This window comes from Ruditapes philippinarum, unplaced genomic scaffold (assembly GCF_026571515.1).
Source record: "Ruditapes philippinarum isolate M1 unplaced genomic scaffold, ASM2657151v2 ctg349_1_1_1_1, whole genome shotgun sequence".
Lineage (NCBI taxonomy): Eukaryota > Metazoa > Mollusca > Bivalvia > Venerida > Veneridae > Ruditapes > Ruditapes philippinarum.
The window spans coordinates 130,723-149,301 of NW_026861914.1; the positions used below are offsets into that span (position 1 = coordinate 130,723).

At 31.9% G+C, this 18,579-nt stretch overlaps 1 protein-coding gene across 1 annotated transcript; it reads right to left on the reverse strand.

The window, feature by feature from the left end:
- Positions 1 to 646: 646 nt before the first annotated feature.
- On the reverse strand, positions 647 to 13,466 carry LOC132717340 (uncharacterized). The gene is made up of 17 exons (XM_060700780.1): positions 13,202 to 13,466; positions 12,743 to 12,940; positions 11,668 to 11,845; positions 10,865 to 10,957; positions 10,186 to 10,370; positions 9,486 to 9,809; positions 8,749 to 8,904; positions 8,047 to 8,197; positions 7,323 to 7,469; positions 6,437 to 6,692; positions 5,878 to 6,055; positions 4,796 to 5,000; positions 4,270 to 4,436; positions 3,310 to 3,462; positions 2,345 to 2,510; positions 1,468 to 1,573; positions 647 to 872 (listed from the first exon to the last, which is right to left on the reverse strand). Exons 1-17 carry the CDS (start codon positions 13,349 to 13,351, stop codon positions 806 to 808), a joined length of 2,880 nt encoding a protein of 959 aa, XP_060556763.1. The 5' UTR covers positions 13,352 to 13,466; the 3' UTR covers positions 647 to 805.
- Between the last annotated feature and the right edge of the window lie 5,113 nt (positions 13,467 to 18,579).

Genomic DNA, 18,579 nt, shown 5'->3' on the forward strand with positions numbered 1-18,579 from the left:
TTATATATATAGCATTGGAACAAATTGTTATGAAAATCTTCTAAAATAAGCTTGTTCAAATGAAGAGACTTTAAAATTATATTTAACAATAACATTATTAAAACACAGTAGTCTAGTAATTTTTTATTTCAATAATACAAGACTATATCTTAGCTTCTAAGGAAAAGAACGGAAAATGCGAATCTGAACGTCATTGGAATCAGAGAAATGTACTAGAACCTAAAAAAGAAGGGCAAAGGAAACAATCGATGATGTATGAAAACAAAATTTCACAATTTGGTATGCATATTATCGCACCAACGTTGACCAAATATTTTTGTTGCAGGTACATTCTCTAATAGCACCCGTTAACTTTTAACATAAATGATTGGCTGAATGATCAAATTTGCATTAGCTACCAAGCCATTTGATGATTTGAAAATTTCAAATTATAAATTTATTAATAAGTAAATCCTAAGTCTGCTGACGAAATTCTCCCTAAAAGGATGAATGGTTTTGTCTAGATTGAAATATGGAAAAGTCCATAAAAGATATTTAGCAGTGTGGTAAAGGTTCAGAAAAAAATGTTTTAGACACTAGATATATTCTAAATAAAGACATGTTTTATGAATAATGCTAAATTTTAAATCAAGACATACTTCATGTATAATGCATGGAAAGTCCATGTTTCCCCGTCGGATACGTTACGTTGCGAAAAAATTTCTAGTAATCAGAAGGTAAAAAAGAAGTTAATCTATGGATAATTTAAAGAAATAAAAGGAACTACAGCAAGCAAATGGTGAAAGTACACCAGCTATGATCTAAGTTATGTAGATATGATACCTCGCCACGTTATCCCTTTGTCATCGGAAGCCGAGCATACAACATTTCCGCTGCATTTAAAATATGTAAAATATTACAGGGCACGTGTTAAGGTGCAAAATGTCCCACATCGTTTATAATGATAATACACACGAAGATCGAGCAAAGCAAGAGATAAAGACATTTTAAGAATATACGTAAATAACAGTGAATACATTCATGTGTATACAATTTTTGTACACTTTTGACGATTACCCAAACTTAATTCATGTATTAGTTAGGTCTACGAAATAAGTATCTTTGGTGTTTATGAATTGTTATGCTTTTGAGAAAATGTATCAAAGCAAATCAACTGCGAAATTTCTAAATATGTACTGTGTGTCAACGTGTATGTCAATATACTTTAACTATATGAAGCATTTCATTCTATTTTCTGTATATCAAATATTATTCATAGTATATCTTGATCACTTTACCTGCTGAGGTTATAAAATGAATGTGTTCAGCTCTGAGTTTAAACATACTGGATATCGATATCAAAGAACAAAAACAGAAGAAGCTGCCTCCACAGTAAAGCGCTTGGCCAGACTGAGCACAATTGCAAAGGTCCAGCAAGTTCGTTTCCAGGAGGGTGAATAAGAAATCAATAATGACATCAGAACTTACTCAACGGCCTCAAGGCCACACACAAACATATTTCCTGTAGCCACGTCCATAATATAGCTTTGTTCTGCTACAAGCGGGACACCGTCTGCTAACGTTGAACAATCAACTGCAAATATTTGTTCACCAATTATATATATTGTTTGTCATATAAATAAAGGTGAGAAAATGATCTGAACATTTTATCAATAGTTTGTTATGTAAATAAGGTAAAACACCTAAATTGAATTTTCAACAACCATATTATTTGCACCAGGGTCTCTTTATTAGAATGGCCCTGTTTTAAATTTACTAGTTAGTTTTCAGACAGTGACCATAGACAGCACCCGTGTATTGAAATAATTCTGTACAAAAAAATAAAGTTTCGGAGCTATACTTTAGCGAACTTACACAACCCCACATCACATGACATAGAATATTGAAAAAAGACATATTTATATAATATAGCGTTCCATATTTCATCAACAAGGAGTCCCACATCTTTTATATAATGCGTGGGTCTATGATGAATCAAAAGTTGGGAAATATGTGTGCTTAGGCTCAGCGGTGTTACGATGTTAAAGAATTGTAAATCATACTTTATGAAAGACGATTTGATAAAGTTCTACGTATTGAATTTCCTAACTATATGAATTATTTCTGTTTTGTTTTTCTGAATTAAAGTGTCTCTAAGGCCAACAATTAATGTACCAACAACCACTTATCGAACAATATCTTTAAAATATAGCGATTTATATAAAAAAAAATAGAAGTTAGAACTTGTAAACATTCAAATCTACATTTAGTTTGTATTGCTATAAACCATCCGTATTTATAAAATATATGGTATATTCTGGACAATATTTCATAGAATTGTTAATCAACTACTTCGTGCACCTACCAGCTGATCCTGTTTGTTTGAGTCCTTTAAGTTCCAAGCGTATACCAACTAAACATGACCATGATAAGAGCTTGATATATTGAGCATTGAAGCGTTCGTTTTCAGTTAGTTCAAAGTCATATATGTCGCTAACAGAACCTCCAGATGTGACACTGACAACAAACACCTGTAATATGCTTTGAATTCATTTGTACATACCGACACCAACTTATTTGCAAAGCTAAGTATTGGATTCTAAAAAACATTTTCCTTAACATTTGATTTCGTTTTAAAATACGTTCTCCAAAACATTCGATTTCATATACAATCTTCATAGCATTGCAATGTTAACACATTATTCTTGAGATCGGATTTTAAATGTCTTTTCCTTAACTAATGATTTGACTTTAAACACATTCTCTGTAGCATTGATTTCTATTATCTGATTTCTATACCTTTTCCTCAACATTGTATTTGACTTTAAATACATTCTCTATAACATTGGATTTTAAATCTATTTAACATTTGATCACAAAAACGTCATATAATTTGCATCATTTTCAACACAAATACAAGATCCAGTTTGTTTCTAAAGAAACGCAATGGTTATAGAATTATGAATTAAATAATGCTGACATATGACAGTTTCATTGAAAAATCATACGTAAAAGTAACAGCATATTACAAAAAATTTTCATTAGATTATATTAGCTAGTGACCTATTTATTTATTTGAAATAAAAATGTAACATTTAAATTATTGCGTTTCTCAGTCGCTTAAGAGTATATGAATATACAACAACAAAATATATCTTTACTTCATAACATCATTATATCAAATTAATGAACAAAGCTTGATATTTTCAGGAAGAACAAAAATAGACGCAATATTGCTCATAAACATTTAAATACTTAAGTCAATTATATACTACTCTGTTTTTATAATTTGAATAATGAATAACGTTTGAAATAAGTATTAAATTTTACTTTCTGAGAAACACCGTCATCCTCTGTTACGTCATACCATGTTATGCGATCATCACTATATTGTAAGCTGAAAGACGTAATGATATCTTGATAGTTATCTGTTGTCGACTGGACCTGCAATCCAGTTATATATGCTGGCGTTCCGACGTTTATCTGCAAAGGAAAATAAATATGAGCTGCGTCACGACAAAACCAACATAATGCGTTTGCGACCAGCATGGATCCAGACCTGCCTGCGCATCCGCGCAGCCGCAGTCTGATCAGGATCCATGCTTTTCGCATGCAAACCCTATAACAACTAGAGAAACTGATAGCGAACTGCATGGATCCTGATCAGACTGTGCGGATGCGAAAGCTGGTCTGGATCCATGCTGATCGCAAACGCATTACATTGGTTTTGTCAAGACGCGGTTCATATATCATACAACATCAAATTATTGTTTTAGAGTTACCCTTTAGAAGATTATTTCAGTTCAAACATGTTAAAAGCTGTTAGTTTTTTCAACCTGACTCTTCATTGAAACACGACCATTATAAGATTTACAACAAAAATCACCCCCACAGCAATTCTTAATTCCATGCCATACTTTACCAAATATGGAATTTTGCTCTTTCACCTTTTACTGAAACAAAACAGAATACGGTGTAACTTATAGGACAGATCACACTTATCTGGACAAATTGTGAAGTTCATATACCACATCGGTACAGGCCATATTTATTTTCCGAATATTATTTATCTAACGTAAAGGCATTCATTTTAGGTCTTAACCGGCGTTTCATGGCATATTCTTTAACAAAAATCAGACGGAAATCAAATTTCATGCATAAAGTATCATAACCCATGCATGTTTTACAATAAAACGGGAAGATATTTCCAAACTTAAGCGTAGTTAGAGCTATTTGGCAATTATTTTTATAATGTATTGATATAAAATACATCATTTGCAACCAACCTACCTGCAAATATTCTTTATCACAAAATGGACTTCCTCTCACGTATGGTTTCCATCCAGACCCAACGTTCAGTCTCGCCTCCTCCGGCCTATTTGTGTCGAGGTATGAAGATGCCGATATCTGACAATCTTGAATAATTCCATTTTCCATTCCAATAGATCCAGGAGTTTCTGAACATGTTCAAACAGCATTAACATGCAAATAAATAATTTCCAAGCGTTTTGTATAGCCACCGTACTAGATTTGCAACTTTTTATATATAATATGTAATTTTTTTAGAATAATACGAGAAATTAAATGTCGCAAAAGCCTCCAGAAATAATAAAACCTAAAAAAATCGAATACTAATACATAATAATGTATTGCCAATTCAAACATCTTTTTTCAAGATATTGTTGTTTATTTAAGTTTTATTGAAACCTTTTCAGAAATGTAAGAGTAGATGCGCATAAAAAACTATTTACACAAGACTTCACCAATTTGCCCACCTTCAGTAACTAATTTTATAACTGGTGCATGCATAACAAACCTGTACTAAAGCCAAACTCGGATACAAAAAGTTGAGAGGGCACGATACCAGTGTCGGCTCTGTCCCCCCGTATGGCCCCTCTACTTGTCACATCAGCTGGTATGACTGTTTCAACATAATCTAGTCCCATTGGCATTTGTCTCGCCGGATCCAGAACGAGTGTGAAAGAGAATGTCACAAAATCTTGGAAATCTATTTCCCCAATCTATAAATGAAAGGATGAATTTGAACTAAATATGTCAAATATTGTAAAATGTTATTATTGTAATATATAACATTTAAATTTGGTATAATAGTTAACAAAAAAGTCATCATTTATCATCGAAATGTTCTTTCACCATTTTATCTTTGATAGTTGTTGTATATAGGCTTAACATTAACAGAAGTGATGTTTGAATAAATACAGCAACGACATAATGCTACAAAATGCGTTTTACAAAATTAAAATTATAATTTATTCACAACAAGAGTTTTATTAAACGTAAGGTGTAAAGTTTTTAAAGGGTATAAAGCTATATCCAACGGCATATTGCTATAAAATTTATAAACAGTAAAATTATGATGTTTCAATAATTAATGGTTGATTCTTAAAAAAACTTGTAACTAAGAATGTATTTGTTATTAACAAGAGTGAACAGGATAAGATATGAACAGGATAAAATGTTATATGAAAGGTGTCCTAAGAATGTATTTGTTGACAACAAAAGTGAGCAGAATAAAATATTCCCCTAAGAAATAAGGTTTTTCATATTGTAACGTTTTAGGAATGATTTTGTGCTTGTACCATTTCTTTTTCGGGAAATTTACAAACATATTTCTTTCACACAGGTCTTTTGGACGTATTATTTTTCAAAATTACTACAATAATGAATATAAACTATAAACAGTAGATATGCAATTTGAGTAAACTTTAACTTTACAATATAGTATGTGTTGTACTTCATTATCATAATAAAACATGCCTCAAATTGTTTTCCTTATGAAATACCATATGTATATGTACGAGTAATTAGTAGTAGTAGAATATATTGTATATCATTAAGTTTGTCAGTTGAGATATTAATATATATGTATACATTTACCGAAAATTTCATTCCTGGATCCGGCAAATTTGATATGTGAGTAACAACAGCATCTTCCACATCAAATAAATTGCCGAAACCAATGTAATAGGGCGTATACACATGGACTTGTACATCTTGCGCATGGGCCGTTGAATTTTCATCCAGATATAGAGTGACGTGACAGGTCACATTGTCCCTAAAATAGTATATTATTATACATGTTACAAACTAACTTTGTTAAAAGAAATAAACAGTATACATGTACATTTTATTCCATACAACAAGGCGTTTGAGCAACAGTCATGTTTCAAAATTAATAGGACCGACCTGTTTCTTGTTGTAAAAAGAATGAACAATGTTGTTTACAAGTATAACAAATCGGGTTACACAAATTTGTCATTTTGCAAAACATATTATTGTGGGTAGAGTATAATAATTCTTATTCTCTTGGTTAATAAAATGTTAACATCATATTTCTACGAAAATTCCTCATAGAACTCATCTAGAATAATCGTCTTTGCCTGTTTTAAAACCACAACATGAATTATGATATTAGTAGATCAACGAAAAGTATTACCCTGAGGTTTTATTCATATAGTCCACCATTGTAAACTGGGAAATTAAAATTGGAGTTTCAACACCTGTTATTTGCACTTCAATATTGGCTGTACCATAAGCAACATTTCCAGACACTCCTTCAAGCTTCAAGTTAATTGGTATTATAGAGCCTTGTACATTTGCAACATTGTCAGCAACCAAAACAGATATTGTAAATGTAATTTCATTCTCTCCAGTAGAATTATCGTTTACAAATGGGTTCCTCTCTGTCATGCCTTAGAACAAATGACAAAAACATACACATTAAAATACTAGTATTTTTTCCGGCACCACCTTTTTAGCATTTCAACTAAACAGTACTATAAGCAAGACTTTAAATGAAAATCATCATGACACCAGGGAGGCAATTAAAGTATACATCAACTTTTGGCGGGAACAAAGCTTACTTCCAGTGATGGTCATTATAAAGAAATTCTTATTCATGACCAGAATGAAATATAAAATGATATAAAATGGCTATTAGAATGTATTCTCTTCATCAAAAGATACATTTAACATTTACATTCTTATTTGAATAAAATAAATGGAATTGGAATTTTAAAGCTCGTCCAACACGTCTCAATTGAAAATGATACAATCACAGCTTGGGCCTGACATTTAATACGTTCATAGACGAAAGCTAGCAAGAGTTAAGGATAATTCAACATACAAATATGATATGGTGTTTAAGAATTCCGAAACTTTCGCGGCAGACCCGTACATACTGTGGTTATCATCTAGCCTTCAATTCTATGAATAGCGGGAAATGGCCCAAATATAAAGATTGTATGCACCCTTAAAAGGCAAACAATGGACAAAGATAAAAATAAAATAAATTACAATAAGCAATACAAAATGCTACATACCTGTATGTGTTACTGGTCCAACCTCATAAACAAGAGAGTTTATCTGTGAAAAGGAAACGGTTTCGTTTGACAGCAAAGTCAAAGTTCTATTCTCCAAACAATATAACATTTCTCCAACTCGACTGATTAATGCTGATTCTAAATAAACTGTGTACAAAAAATATATATTCAAGTACATTATAGTTAATACATCAAATATAAGGTAAATTACTCATTTAAACAAATGAAAAATCTAAATATATTAATGAACATTTGAAAATCTGATTAAATCGGACAATGCATAGATCCCTGACCTATCCCATTCTAATTATCAGATTAGTGGATACAAAAAGAATTTCACTAACAATAAAGCACATATCAATGTTTGTGGTTAAATTTATTGTTGTTCAAATGAAAGGTCAGAGTAAGGATCTATCAATTCATAAGTGAGAGTACAAAATCTACCACAATTGTCAAAATAGTTTCGGTGTGTTTATTTTCTAGATGATATGCCAATAAGTGTTATTTATTAAGTAATATCCATAAAATTTTATAAAAGTTATCCATATTGTAAGGCTAATGTCACACTATTAAGAAAATTGAATACACTTCATGTATAAGAAATGATATGTTTTTATTGTATAGAACAAATGTAAATGAACTGTATATTGCAAGTAATAAAATATAATATGTTAATATTGTAACTATTGCGTTTTAATACTGTAACTATTGCGTTCTTGATTACCTAAAGTGTTGTTATTTAAGACTGGAGAAGTTATGTTTATAGTAAATGAGTCAGTGGTCTGTTCGAAAACCGCTGTCACATTTACGTCAACCCTTTGTCCTATGAATCCGAATACGGTAGAAGAGTTTGAAAAAGAAATATTTCCTGTTGCCTGGAAGAAAAGAAGAGAAAATAACACTTGCAATTACATTGTTAGATAAAGCACAGAATTAAATAATTATATACAAAACATTTTTAATTTATATTTCAAAATGTGTTCGATTTAAAAGAGTATTTTATATCAATGTTATTGGTAATATATGTCAAAAATATTTCAAAACCATGTTTTATAACAACTCTTGCCAGATTCTATGTGTGTGGAGAAAACCGTCTGTGAAGTATAAACATATAAGTTAGAAGTTTATTCCTTTATTATTGATAATCAAAGCTTCGAAGTGGACTCTATTAATGACTTACATAAGATTAAATGGCCGATGTACCTCGTATATCTAATTGGGATGCAATTCTTATCGAATTTAGATGTATTGATAGAATAAAAAAAGTCAATTGATATTCATAGTTATGATACGAACAGAATATGTGGCTGTTAGCAAGTGACCAGATATAAAAATGATAACAAAATCTTTACCACTTACTATATTAATAATACAACTCGCATATCAGTTTGCGCAATTAATCATAATAATTGTGTTATGAGCTTACCAAGGATGGATTAAGAGTAGATGCTATTGTGTATTGCAACGAATCTGTCACTTTTGCGTTTGATGGACCATAGTAGACGTCAACTGTTAACGTCAATACGTCATCCACGTTAACAGATGCATAGTCGGGTACGCAAACAGCAACTTCAAACTGGACCTAAAAGATAAGGTACTCGTAGCATATCAGAACGTACAATCAATCAAAAGAAAAAAACGAAGAAGCAGAATCAGATATATCAGATAAACTCATCACAACAACAATTAAGTTGGCCTGAAAAAAAGAATTATTGTCTTATTTTCGTTAATTTTAACATTTAATGACATCAAATAGTAAATTGTTTCTTTATATGACACCAGTACTGGTTGGTTCCAGGAAGCGGACTCGAAAGTGATTAATATAAGTTGCAAGAACTTGTTTCGCAATCGAGCTAAAATAAATATGTTTAAACCAAATAGTAAATTAAATTTTTCGGAGAGTGTTATTTATATGGTATAATAAACACTACATATACATCAATTGAATAGTCGTCAATTGTTTTTTGATGATTGTGTGTTATTCAAAATAAGATTCAGTACCATGATTAGAACATATGAATCAGTTAACTTAATGCCAGAATGCCCATTATTACCATCACCAAGATACATCATTTATACATCCACACTAGTTCAACAAGTAATGTTACTCAATCGTTCAAATAATATAAATGTAGCTTTAATTCTTCATTTATAACTATTTACATTATTTTCCTCGCTAGACACCTCAGCGCTTCTATTCAGATTCGGTACGCTTCCAATTTCTACGTTTACTTGGTCAAAGTAAGCGTTACTTGTGGTAGATGTGTATGAAGACGCTACAAAGTCATCCATGCACAAGTTGTCACCTATCTTCATCATCTGAACGTCACATATTGTGGCCATGTTAGGGTCAGTTGTTATCGTCATATTATAGAACGTAACCGAATCAGGCGGAGTTACAACATCAACAATAAACACAAGGGCTGATCCCGGTACTAGCGTCGTGACACTGTTCATAGCATTAATTAAAATGCTTGGAGTTCCAGCCTTGAAACAAAATGGATAGACAATAAGTAAGTATTGTATTTACAAATAACATATATTTGAAAACTGTTTAATTCAGGAAATACTTGAACACCAAAATGGTAATTGTGAATATGATATACTACAGTGGATTAACTTCAACATGATCTGGAAATTACTACTAACACTAATTGTAAAAGCAAAAAGTGACAGATCAAAAAATACTAAAACCCACCATTTCCTTCCTTCTGTTAGCTCCTAAATGTTTATTTGAAATAAGTCATACCATGATACAGATCAATTTGAATTTACAAATTCTGAGGTTTTTTTTACAAAGTAATAAGTGGTTTTCTTTCAGTAATGTTGTGGCGATGGCAGTAACCAAAACAATATTACTCACCGGGGCTGGTAAGCTGGATATCCAAGTGTCCATTATTTCTGAGAGGAGAAAAACTAGCTTGTCATCTAGATAGATTTCTATATTTAGAAACAAATCATCAATCGGTGAGACGTGAGATGGCACGCGTGCAGTGACAATAACTTCAAGTAAAGTTCCGTTGGCCACTGTCACATTCTCGTTAAACTCTGCAATGAAAATAAAATATGCCTGCTTTAAAAGGCAAATAAAAAAACATGTAGATAACAACTGAAATAAGATTTCAAATATAAATGCAAGCTAAATTGTTCATTTTAAATTTGATTTTAACTCTTTTTTCGCGTCATTGTACATTGCAAGACATTGCACCTGTAAGTAACGTTTAAAATCATCTTGTAAATGATTTAATGTTAATCATGACATTTAGAACGAGAAGGTACGGCATTGTCTTAAGAAAGTAAAGAAGAAACGGATGTAAAAGATGACGTGATGGAGCTATCCAGATTGTACATTGACGTTTGTTCTCCATTCAAATCTCAGAAAATTCACGCATGTGTATCCAATGTCTTCCTCAACAAGTTAAATGCTATAAAGCTAGGTACAGTAGTTGACATCTTACTTGTATAGTGTCGGTGTTACTTAAACTCCAACGAAAACTAAAATCGATAGATAAATAATGATATTTAAAAGAATTCATGTATACCTGTATTGATCAACGTTGGAATTTCAAAGAAGATGCTTCCGTTGGATTTCGTCGTATCCCCTACTGTCTCATCAATGCAAGCATATGCTGGACCTTGAATATGCATGAATTTATGATCTAATCATTGTTATACAAAAATTATACATCTGTGCCGCGTCATGACAAAACCGACATAGTGCATTTGCGACCAGCATGGATCCAGACCAGCCTGCGCATCCGCTCAGTCTGATCAGGATCCATGCTGTTCGCGTTCGGTTTCTCTACTTGTAAAAGGGTTTGTAGACGAACTGCGTGGATCCTGAGCAGACTGCGCGGATGCGCAGGCTAGTCTGGATCCATGCTGGTCGCAAACGCACTATGTTGGTTTTGTCGTAACGCGGCTCATTTTATGTTTAGTTTGTCCGACTTTCCATTCTCGTTAAATATTATGTGTTTTAATAAAACATAACGATGCTTCATCTTCATGTTGTTATCTTTTCTGTTGATTCCAGTACATTATGTGTTAAATATTAAATTAGAATTTAGACGATGCTAAGTGGCGTGAGAGATAGTGCTGCTCTCAAATCTTTAATAAAAAGAGTTGACAAATCTGAGCTAATAACCCGATTCTCACCTTCTTTCTTCTGCTTGAAAATCATTTCAAACATTCAAAAGTATCTTCTTTAATGTATTGTGCCTTTCCTCCAGGTTTCAACCCGGCTATTTGTTATATATTAGTAACAGTATTCTTATTTAGACTTAGATTAGTATTCATAAAGCTGCTTATTTTTACATATACCAATGTATTCATACAACATATTAACCTATATTCCCCATGACCATGTTGCATGCGGGATATTCGTAAGTACCATTCACCCAAGCCTGCACCTCTACCTTGTTCACGGCGTCTTGGAGGTCCAGCGTAACTGTCCAGTTTGCAATGTCACCAATGACAACAGGACCAGGGCTGCTTATATTTGCAAGAGGTGGCGTAATGGACCACTATAGATATGAACAAAAACAACTTGAAATAGATATAAACATGCAAAGTTTAGGCAATATGATATATTTTTTATAATTGGTGGTCAAATATTTTGAAGGTACAGATTGATAATTTACATTGAAATAATATATCATTCGTATAAAATATTATACTCTGAGGGGAAATGTAATCACAAAATTCTTGTTTTTTAATAAACTTCCTTAAAACTTAAAAATAAAATTGGTAAAAAACAAATGTTTTGCTGACTGGTAAAAAATGCCGGACACATCAGAAATTCCATGACAATTTTAAAGCTGTTGATATTGTAGTTAAGCATTCATATATTATATATCAAACGATAAAAACTGAGTGTTTTAACGAAATTGAATTTACCTATAAGTAAAACCAAGATACCAGGTTTGTTTGTTTGTTTGTTTGTTTTGGGTTTTACGTCACATCGACACAGTATAGGTCATATCGCGACGTTCCAGCTTTACTGGTGGAGGAAGACCTCAGGTGCCCTTCCGTGCATTATTTCAGGCACGAACGGGCACCTGAGTAGAACCACTGACGTTCCGTAAGCTAGCTGGATAGCTTCCCCACATGAAAGAATCGAAAGTCCTTGTCGGGATTCGAACCCACAGCGGTGAGGGGCAAGTGGTTAAGATACCAGGTGACATACATTTAGGTGGCGGCGTGGCCTAGAGGTTAACGTGTCGGACAAGTAATCTGAATATTGCTAGCGGCGTGGGTTAAAACCTAGTCAGGGGCAAACCGTTATTTCCTTAAGCAAGAAACTATACACTCATTGTTTAGAACTGGATGTTTCCAGGAACGGATTCGAGAGTGTTTCAATCAGCATATAGCTTCCGACACAATCGAACTAAAATAAATTCGTATAAACTAAACCAACATACCAAATCTTGTACAACGCCAGTAAATGAAACAACGGCCGTTGCTGTGTATGAATCAATAGTTACATTTGCTGTGACGTCATACGTTGAAGCGTCGATAAATTGTGACGAGTTCACAACAATGGCTTCAAATTGGATGACAATTTCGTTTTCACTGCCACCATTTTCAATCAATCCAAAGTCAATACGCGCATACAATTTCTGTAATAAATAATAATTTGAGTGAATTTTAGATGAGAACTAATGGAAATAATAAATAACTCTTAGAACATCCAAAAAATGAAACAAAGAACATTTCGTTCTGAACTAAAAACAATTTTTAATGCATGATAGATCTACATCTATGATATTCAAATATAAAAAAATTATAGCTCTACAGTAGATTTAGTAAGCCTACATTCTTTTGACTAACAAGTTTTTGCCTTTGTGGGCTTGACATCAACAGAAGAGTGTTAATCTTACGTCATATGGCTGCTGACTCATAGTTGTAGCGTTCTTTTTAAAGGTTGTTGAGAAATCGCTGGGTTGAACTCCAACAAAGCTTGCACCGACACTGGTAACGCTCATTGAACAGATGGATATAACGTCACTTGTGAATACTACTGAAGTCATGTTGAACGTTCCAACAGGTACAGAGATTGTTAAGTTGAAGGGAATTTTGTCGGATATTCGAATATCGGCGACGTTTATCCAGTGCCCAGTCGTTTCTAGCGTTATGTTGAGATCAGTTTCCTAAAATAGATACAATGTTTTGGGAAATAGAATTTCTAAATACAATTTTTAACATATTGGCATCATAAAATGTGATGTTGAATGTCTTTATTCCACTTAACCCTTATATATTTAATGATTTATTTTCGCATTTTTATTTCATTTTATTGTCATTCTCAAAAATAAGATTCAGGCATATTTTTTTGTTGCCTTTAGTCATTATTCATATATAATTGACTCAGTAAGATCACTTAAGAAATGCAAAATGCTGGTTATCCATGGCTGTATCATCGCCATCAAAACAAAATGGTAGGATAAAGTTTTACATAACATAATAAATTTTGAAAACAGTGATGGAAATCTATACAAAAATATTAACATATCAATATAAAATACGTAAAGTAAATTTGGTAAGTATTCTACTTAACATGTATAAAACAGTTCATAAGAACTGTATCTAATTCATACTTTTTCACGGACAGAGTACATTCTCGTGGGTTTAATGGTCTGATTTTTGTACCAGACACCTGTCGTTTAGATAGTACAACGACAAATAAAGTAAAGAACTTTGAATTCATTTTGAGGCAAATTATAAATTTATGACTGATACATTATTTAGCATATTTAAAATAAATGATTTTTTTTCTTTGACACAATGCACTGTCGTCTAATGGAGAGGCCGGTGACGATAACAATCATATTCGTTATAATTTTGTCTATGCCTTGTTTTTTTCCGCACGAATGGTTTACACAAGTATGGACATTGTGCTCAGTTTCTAGCTAGCGGCCGATTTGAACAGATATTTGTCGATAAAATCCCTCCTTTAACATATTTCTAGATGTTTCTTTATCTGCCTTCTTTTTTATCTTTACCTTTGCAAAAGTTCCACTCGTCATTGTCTACCATCAAGTGTGCGTTCTGCTCTACCTTGGATAGTTCGTGGAAAGTTATACCAATCAGACCAAAGGACAATTGTTTGAATAAAGAACGAAAAGTTATTTTGTAGAAAGCAATCATCAGAAATTGACTGAACATTCCACCGATCTTCACAGAGTGCATTTGATAAATAATTTATATTTTACATGAGAACTATTTTGTTAATTATATATTTATTTCTATGCTTAATTATGTGAGCAATTGCTTAGTTCACTTTTAAAGTGTATGTTATCCATTTGAAATTCAATTGAGTCACGACCTTGCTCCACAGTCTTAAAATTATGCATTTGTTAATGATTACAAATTGATTTATAATATTTCAAATTTAATGAACATATTTTATGTTACATAATGTTGGCATGCTCAGATATATACTTTTAATTCCTTTATTTAAAGTTATTTGTTTCATTTTAGATTTTACATGCATACGACAAAAACACGTTTTCCCCTCCACAGTAAGTTAAGTTGTTCGTGGGCGACTGTCACGTCATTCCTAGGACGGATTTATTATCAACTTAAGTGATTTTCATAAATTTGACCAGAGCATGCTTCTTGTGTGATATATCAAAATGTATTGTTACTTTGCCTTTTTTACAAATTAAAGACCTGGCTATGTCATTTAATATGAAATGTAAAGTATTAAACTTGTACAAATATTACAATAAAATGTATTAGTTTTACTAGCAACCTTACAGCAGTGTTGTTGTACTTTTAGTAAGTGGAAAGATTAAAAGGACATGTTATATTAACTTGATATTGGTTCTACATTAGTACTCTACAATATAGGGGATAATAAACCCGAGACAGTAAATAATCAGAAAGGTCCTCATACCATTACGTGTTTGTGGTTATATTCTTCCTTGATTGTGTTATAGTTAAAGAACCAATGATTTCATTAGGGTAATACAAACTTTAGAGGATAAATGCTTTAGTACTGTTGAATCTCATGTACATGTATATCTGCCGTTTGTTTGGTTGGGTTGGGGTTAAATAAATTGCTAGATAGACTTTCATAAGAAATGACTTTGACTTGTTATTTTCTTTAAAGTACATGTATGTCATATATGTATATTCTTGTATATGCTATTAACAAGATTACTCCTTGTATAAAAGGATTTGAATTGCCTAGAATTGTGTTTTTTTAATCAAGAAGTCCGAACTAATTAATTTCTCAATCTAGGTACCCTGTCCTGACTTCTTTATAGATATGACTTGTAATTCTGTAACGTCGGTTTTCATTGGATAGCTGTGACGTGTATATTATCTTATACACGGCTGTTATGAAATGATAAATATATATTTTCCTCCAAAGAAATTGTAGGTCTAAAACATAATAATAGACTTTTGACAAATTTTATGGGTATACATGGTTATACAAAGTTATAACCAATGATATTAGATAATTCTACCTTTCTTTAATTTTGTTACATATATAAATATGTGATGATTACATTTCATTGAAAAAGAGTTGCGTCATGTGTTGAAATAAAGTTTTACATATTTCCAAGCATAATCTAAACTCGTACAACAAAAGAATAATTTATATATACTTACTGACACTGCACGTCTAAATCTGTTTGTTTTATATTCTTTTTCAATATTTCCTGAAAAAGTTAAATATACATGTATTGATATATGTGTAGATCTACCCGTAAAATAAGCCAAATAAAAATAACTATTTCTAAAAAGCTCAGTAAAATAAATAAACCGTATACACTTAACACGCTAAATATCCCCATATTTCAATCTTTTTTTAGGGGAAAAATCAAAATAATTACTGGCTGAATAGCGAATGGTGTTTTAATATTTCATTTAGTTTTAGAATTTGGCAATTCGTTGCAGCTCGAACCTTAACTGAAACAAATATAATAATGTCATGAAAAAAAGAAATGGCAAAATACATACCATTTTCTTGTGAAAGTACGATGCCGTGACACAGAAGCAGAAGTAAAAAGGTGTTAATAAACATATTATTTAGATTATATCCACTATTCATACTGATTACAACTTTTGTCTAACTTTCTTGAAAAAAAATGCGGAAAGGTCTTACATTCACAAGTTCTACACAATAATTGGACCTGAAATTTAAATAAAACAAACAATTTAAAGAAAAAGTGTATGGTCAATAAGTCAAATGCAACACAGAAAATGGACTAGTGGTTATATTATTTAAACAATTAGAAAATTGAAAAGTGTATTATTTGGTTAGTAATGGATTAAAGAGCGTCGATAACAAGTATCTAGGTTCTTTATTTGATCAACCTCTGGAAATATTTAATCTTGTAATTAAGGATTTATTGTTAAATAATTTATGCAGTTTAAACAATTCATCAATATAATTCCATGCCATTTTGAAGTTTCTTGTTTTGGTACGTCTCCATGAGTTAATAATGTTCAATTTTTTTTCTTATGACAAAAGTCTTTCTAAAAACAAACTGAAGGGACTTTAAGAGTTTCTTCTTAATAATGAATTATGAATTTGAAGGTTTTCTTTTACTTATTCGTTCAACTTACATATTTGATTGTATTTACGTTTTTATTACATTGAATGTATTCATTGCATATGAACAGAATTTAAGAAAATCATATTAATAGCACAGTAATAAGGCAAAAAAAAAATAAACAAGCATTTTGACACAAGCTTTCTACCACTTAAAATGAGCAGGGAAAAACACAAGAGACCTGACATTCTTTTATCAGTCAATAGTCAATCTGTCTTTATTTAAAAACAACAACAACAACAGCAACAACAAAAAAAAAACAACAAAATAAATTGTTACAGAAAAATAAAGGGGAGGGCCAATCGCTAATGTTGTAAGAAATTAGGCCCAACCTTTTTCCTTTTTGCTATTTGTTATTTCGAAATCAATTTGTTTATTTGTATATTTACACGTCTATGTTAGCAATAAAATATGATTAAACTAAGAAAAATAAATTATTTTTGGATACAAGTATTACGTATATTAATCAATATGTAAATGGTCAACAGGTCAAAGGGTTTCCCAATACTGTGATACTGAGGAAAAGAAAACTAATTTGAAGACAAAAGTAGGCCGGATTTTGAAGCTTTAATATTGACCTTCTTAAATAAAGTTTAGTAGAATAAAAGTTGTACCAATCAATAGCATTGTAACTATTTCACTAGTCATTATTTAGTTCTGAAATGCAGACCAAAATTGACACACTTTTTTACGAGTAGAAGAGGTAAACTTTCTACCCTATTATTCTACTAATATTCCATATAGGTCATGAGTAAATCTGAACGACCGGTTCTTTATTTATATCTCAGTAGATAAGAGATAAAGAACAGTACAGAATTAATGATATACTTGCCTTTCTTTTTTTATAGAAAGCATCGAGTTTGTGTATTTCGCTTAGCATTTTTTTAAACATAAGTTTTCCATTAAAAGAAGTCAACTTTGCAGATGTTATGTCGCGCTTTGCCATCGTACCGCCGTACTGTCACCATCATAATGTCGTACTGTCACCATCGAACGGTTTCGTTTTCAGAGAAATCGTGCAGACCCTAATGGAACACCGTAACCTTTAGTACTTTTAAAAACTGGGATTAATTACTACTCCATTATCATGAAGAAATGGTCGCTTCTTCTTAATCGGAACTATTCGACTTTCTCCAGCAACTTCGTACTGTAGAAAAAGAGTTGTTTCTGTTGCCTAAACATACACGGACTTTCAGATCTTTATGCGTTTCTTCTCGGACCATTATCAAGTAGTAACGCACATTTTACTCTCACCAATTTATATTGCAGTTCGGACGAATGGTAGCTGCCTTGATACATAGGCTGTCAAATAATTACGCATGCCGTATCGTATTGTACGCGGATTACCAGCTGTTTCCACCAAAGTATGTACTTGGTGGCGATAAATGGGCGTTTCATGCCAATAAATAATGTTCTTTTGTGCGTTGTTTTGTAATGAGTAAGTTATGGGGAATTTTATATCACGTGACAAATATGGCGGACTTGCTTTTTGAGTTCCCAGTTTACCATAAAAAAAGTTGAAGTAATTTTATACAGCTGCAAATATTAAGTATTCAATAAGCTTTTCTGTCAGTTAACCAACTTTTGGATGTACTATTTTGGATGTTATGGGCGTTTTTCGTAGTTGATGATGTTTCTGTAGACGATTCTATTTTAAATGGGTTGTAAGAAAGGACACAAGAAGCGTACAA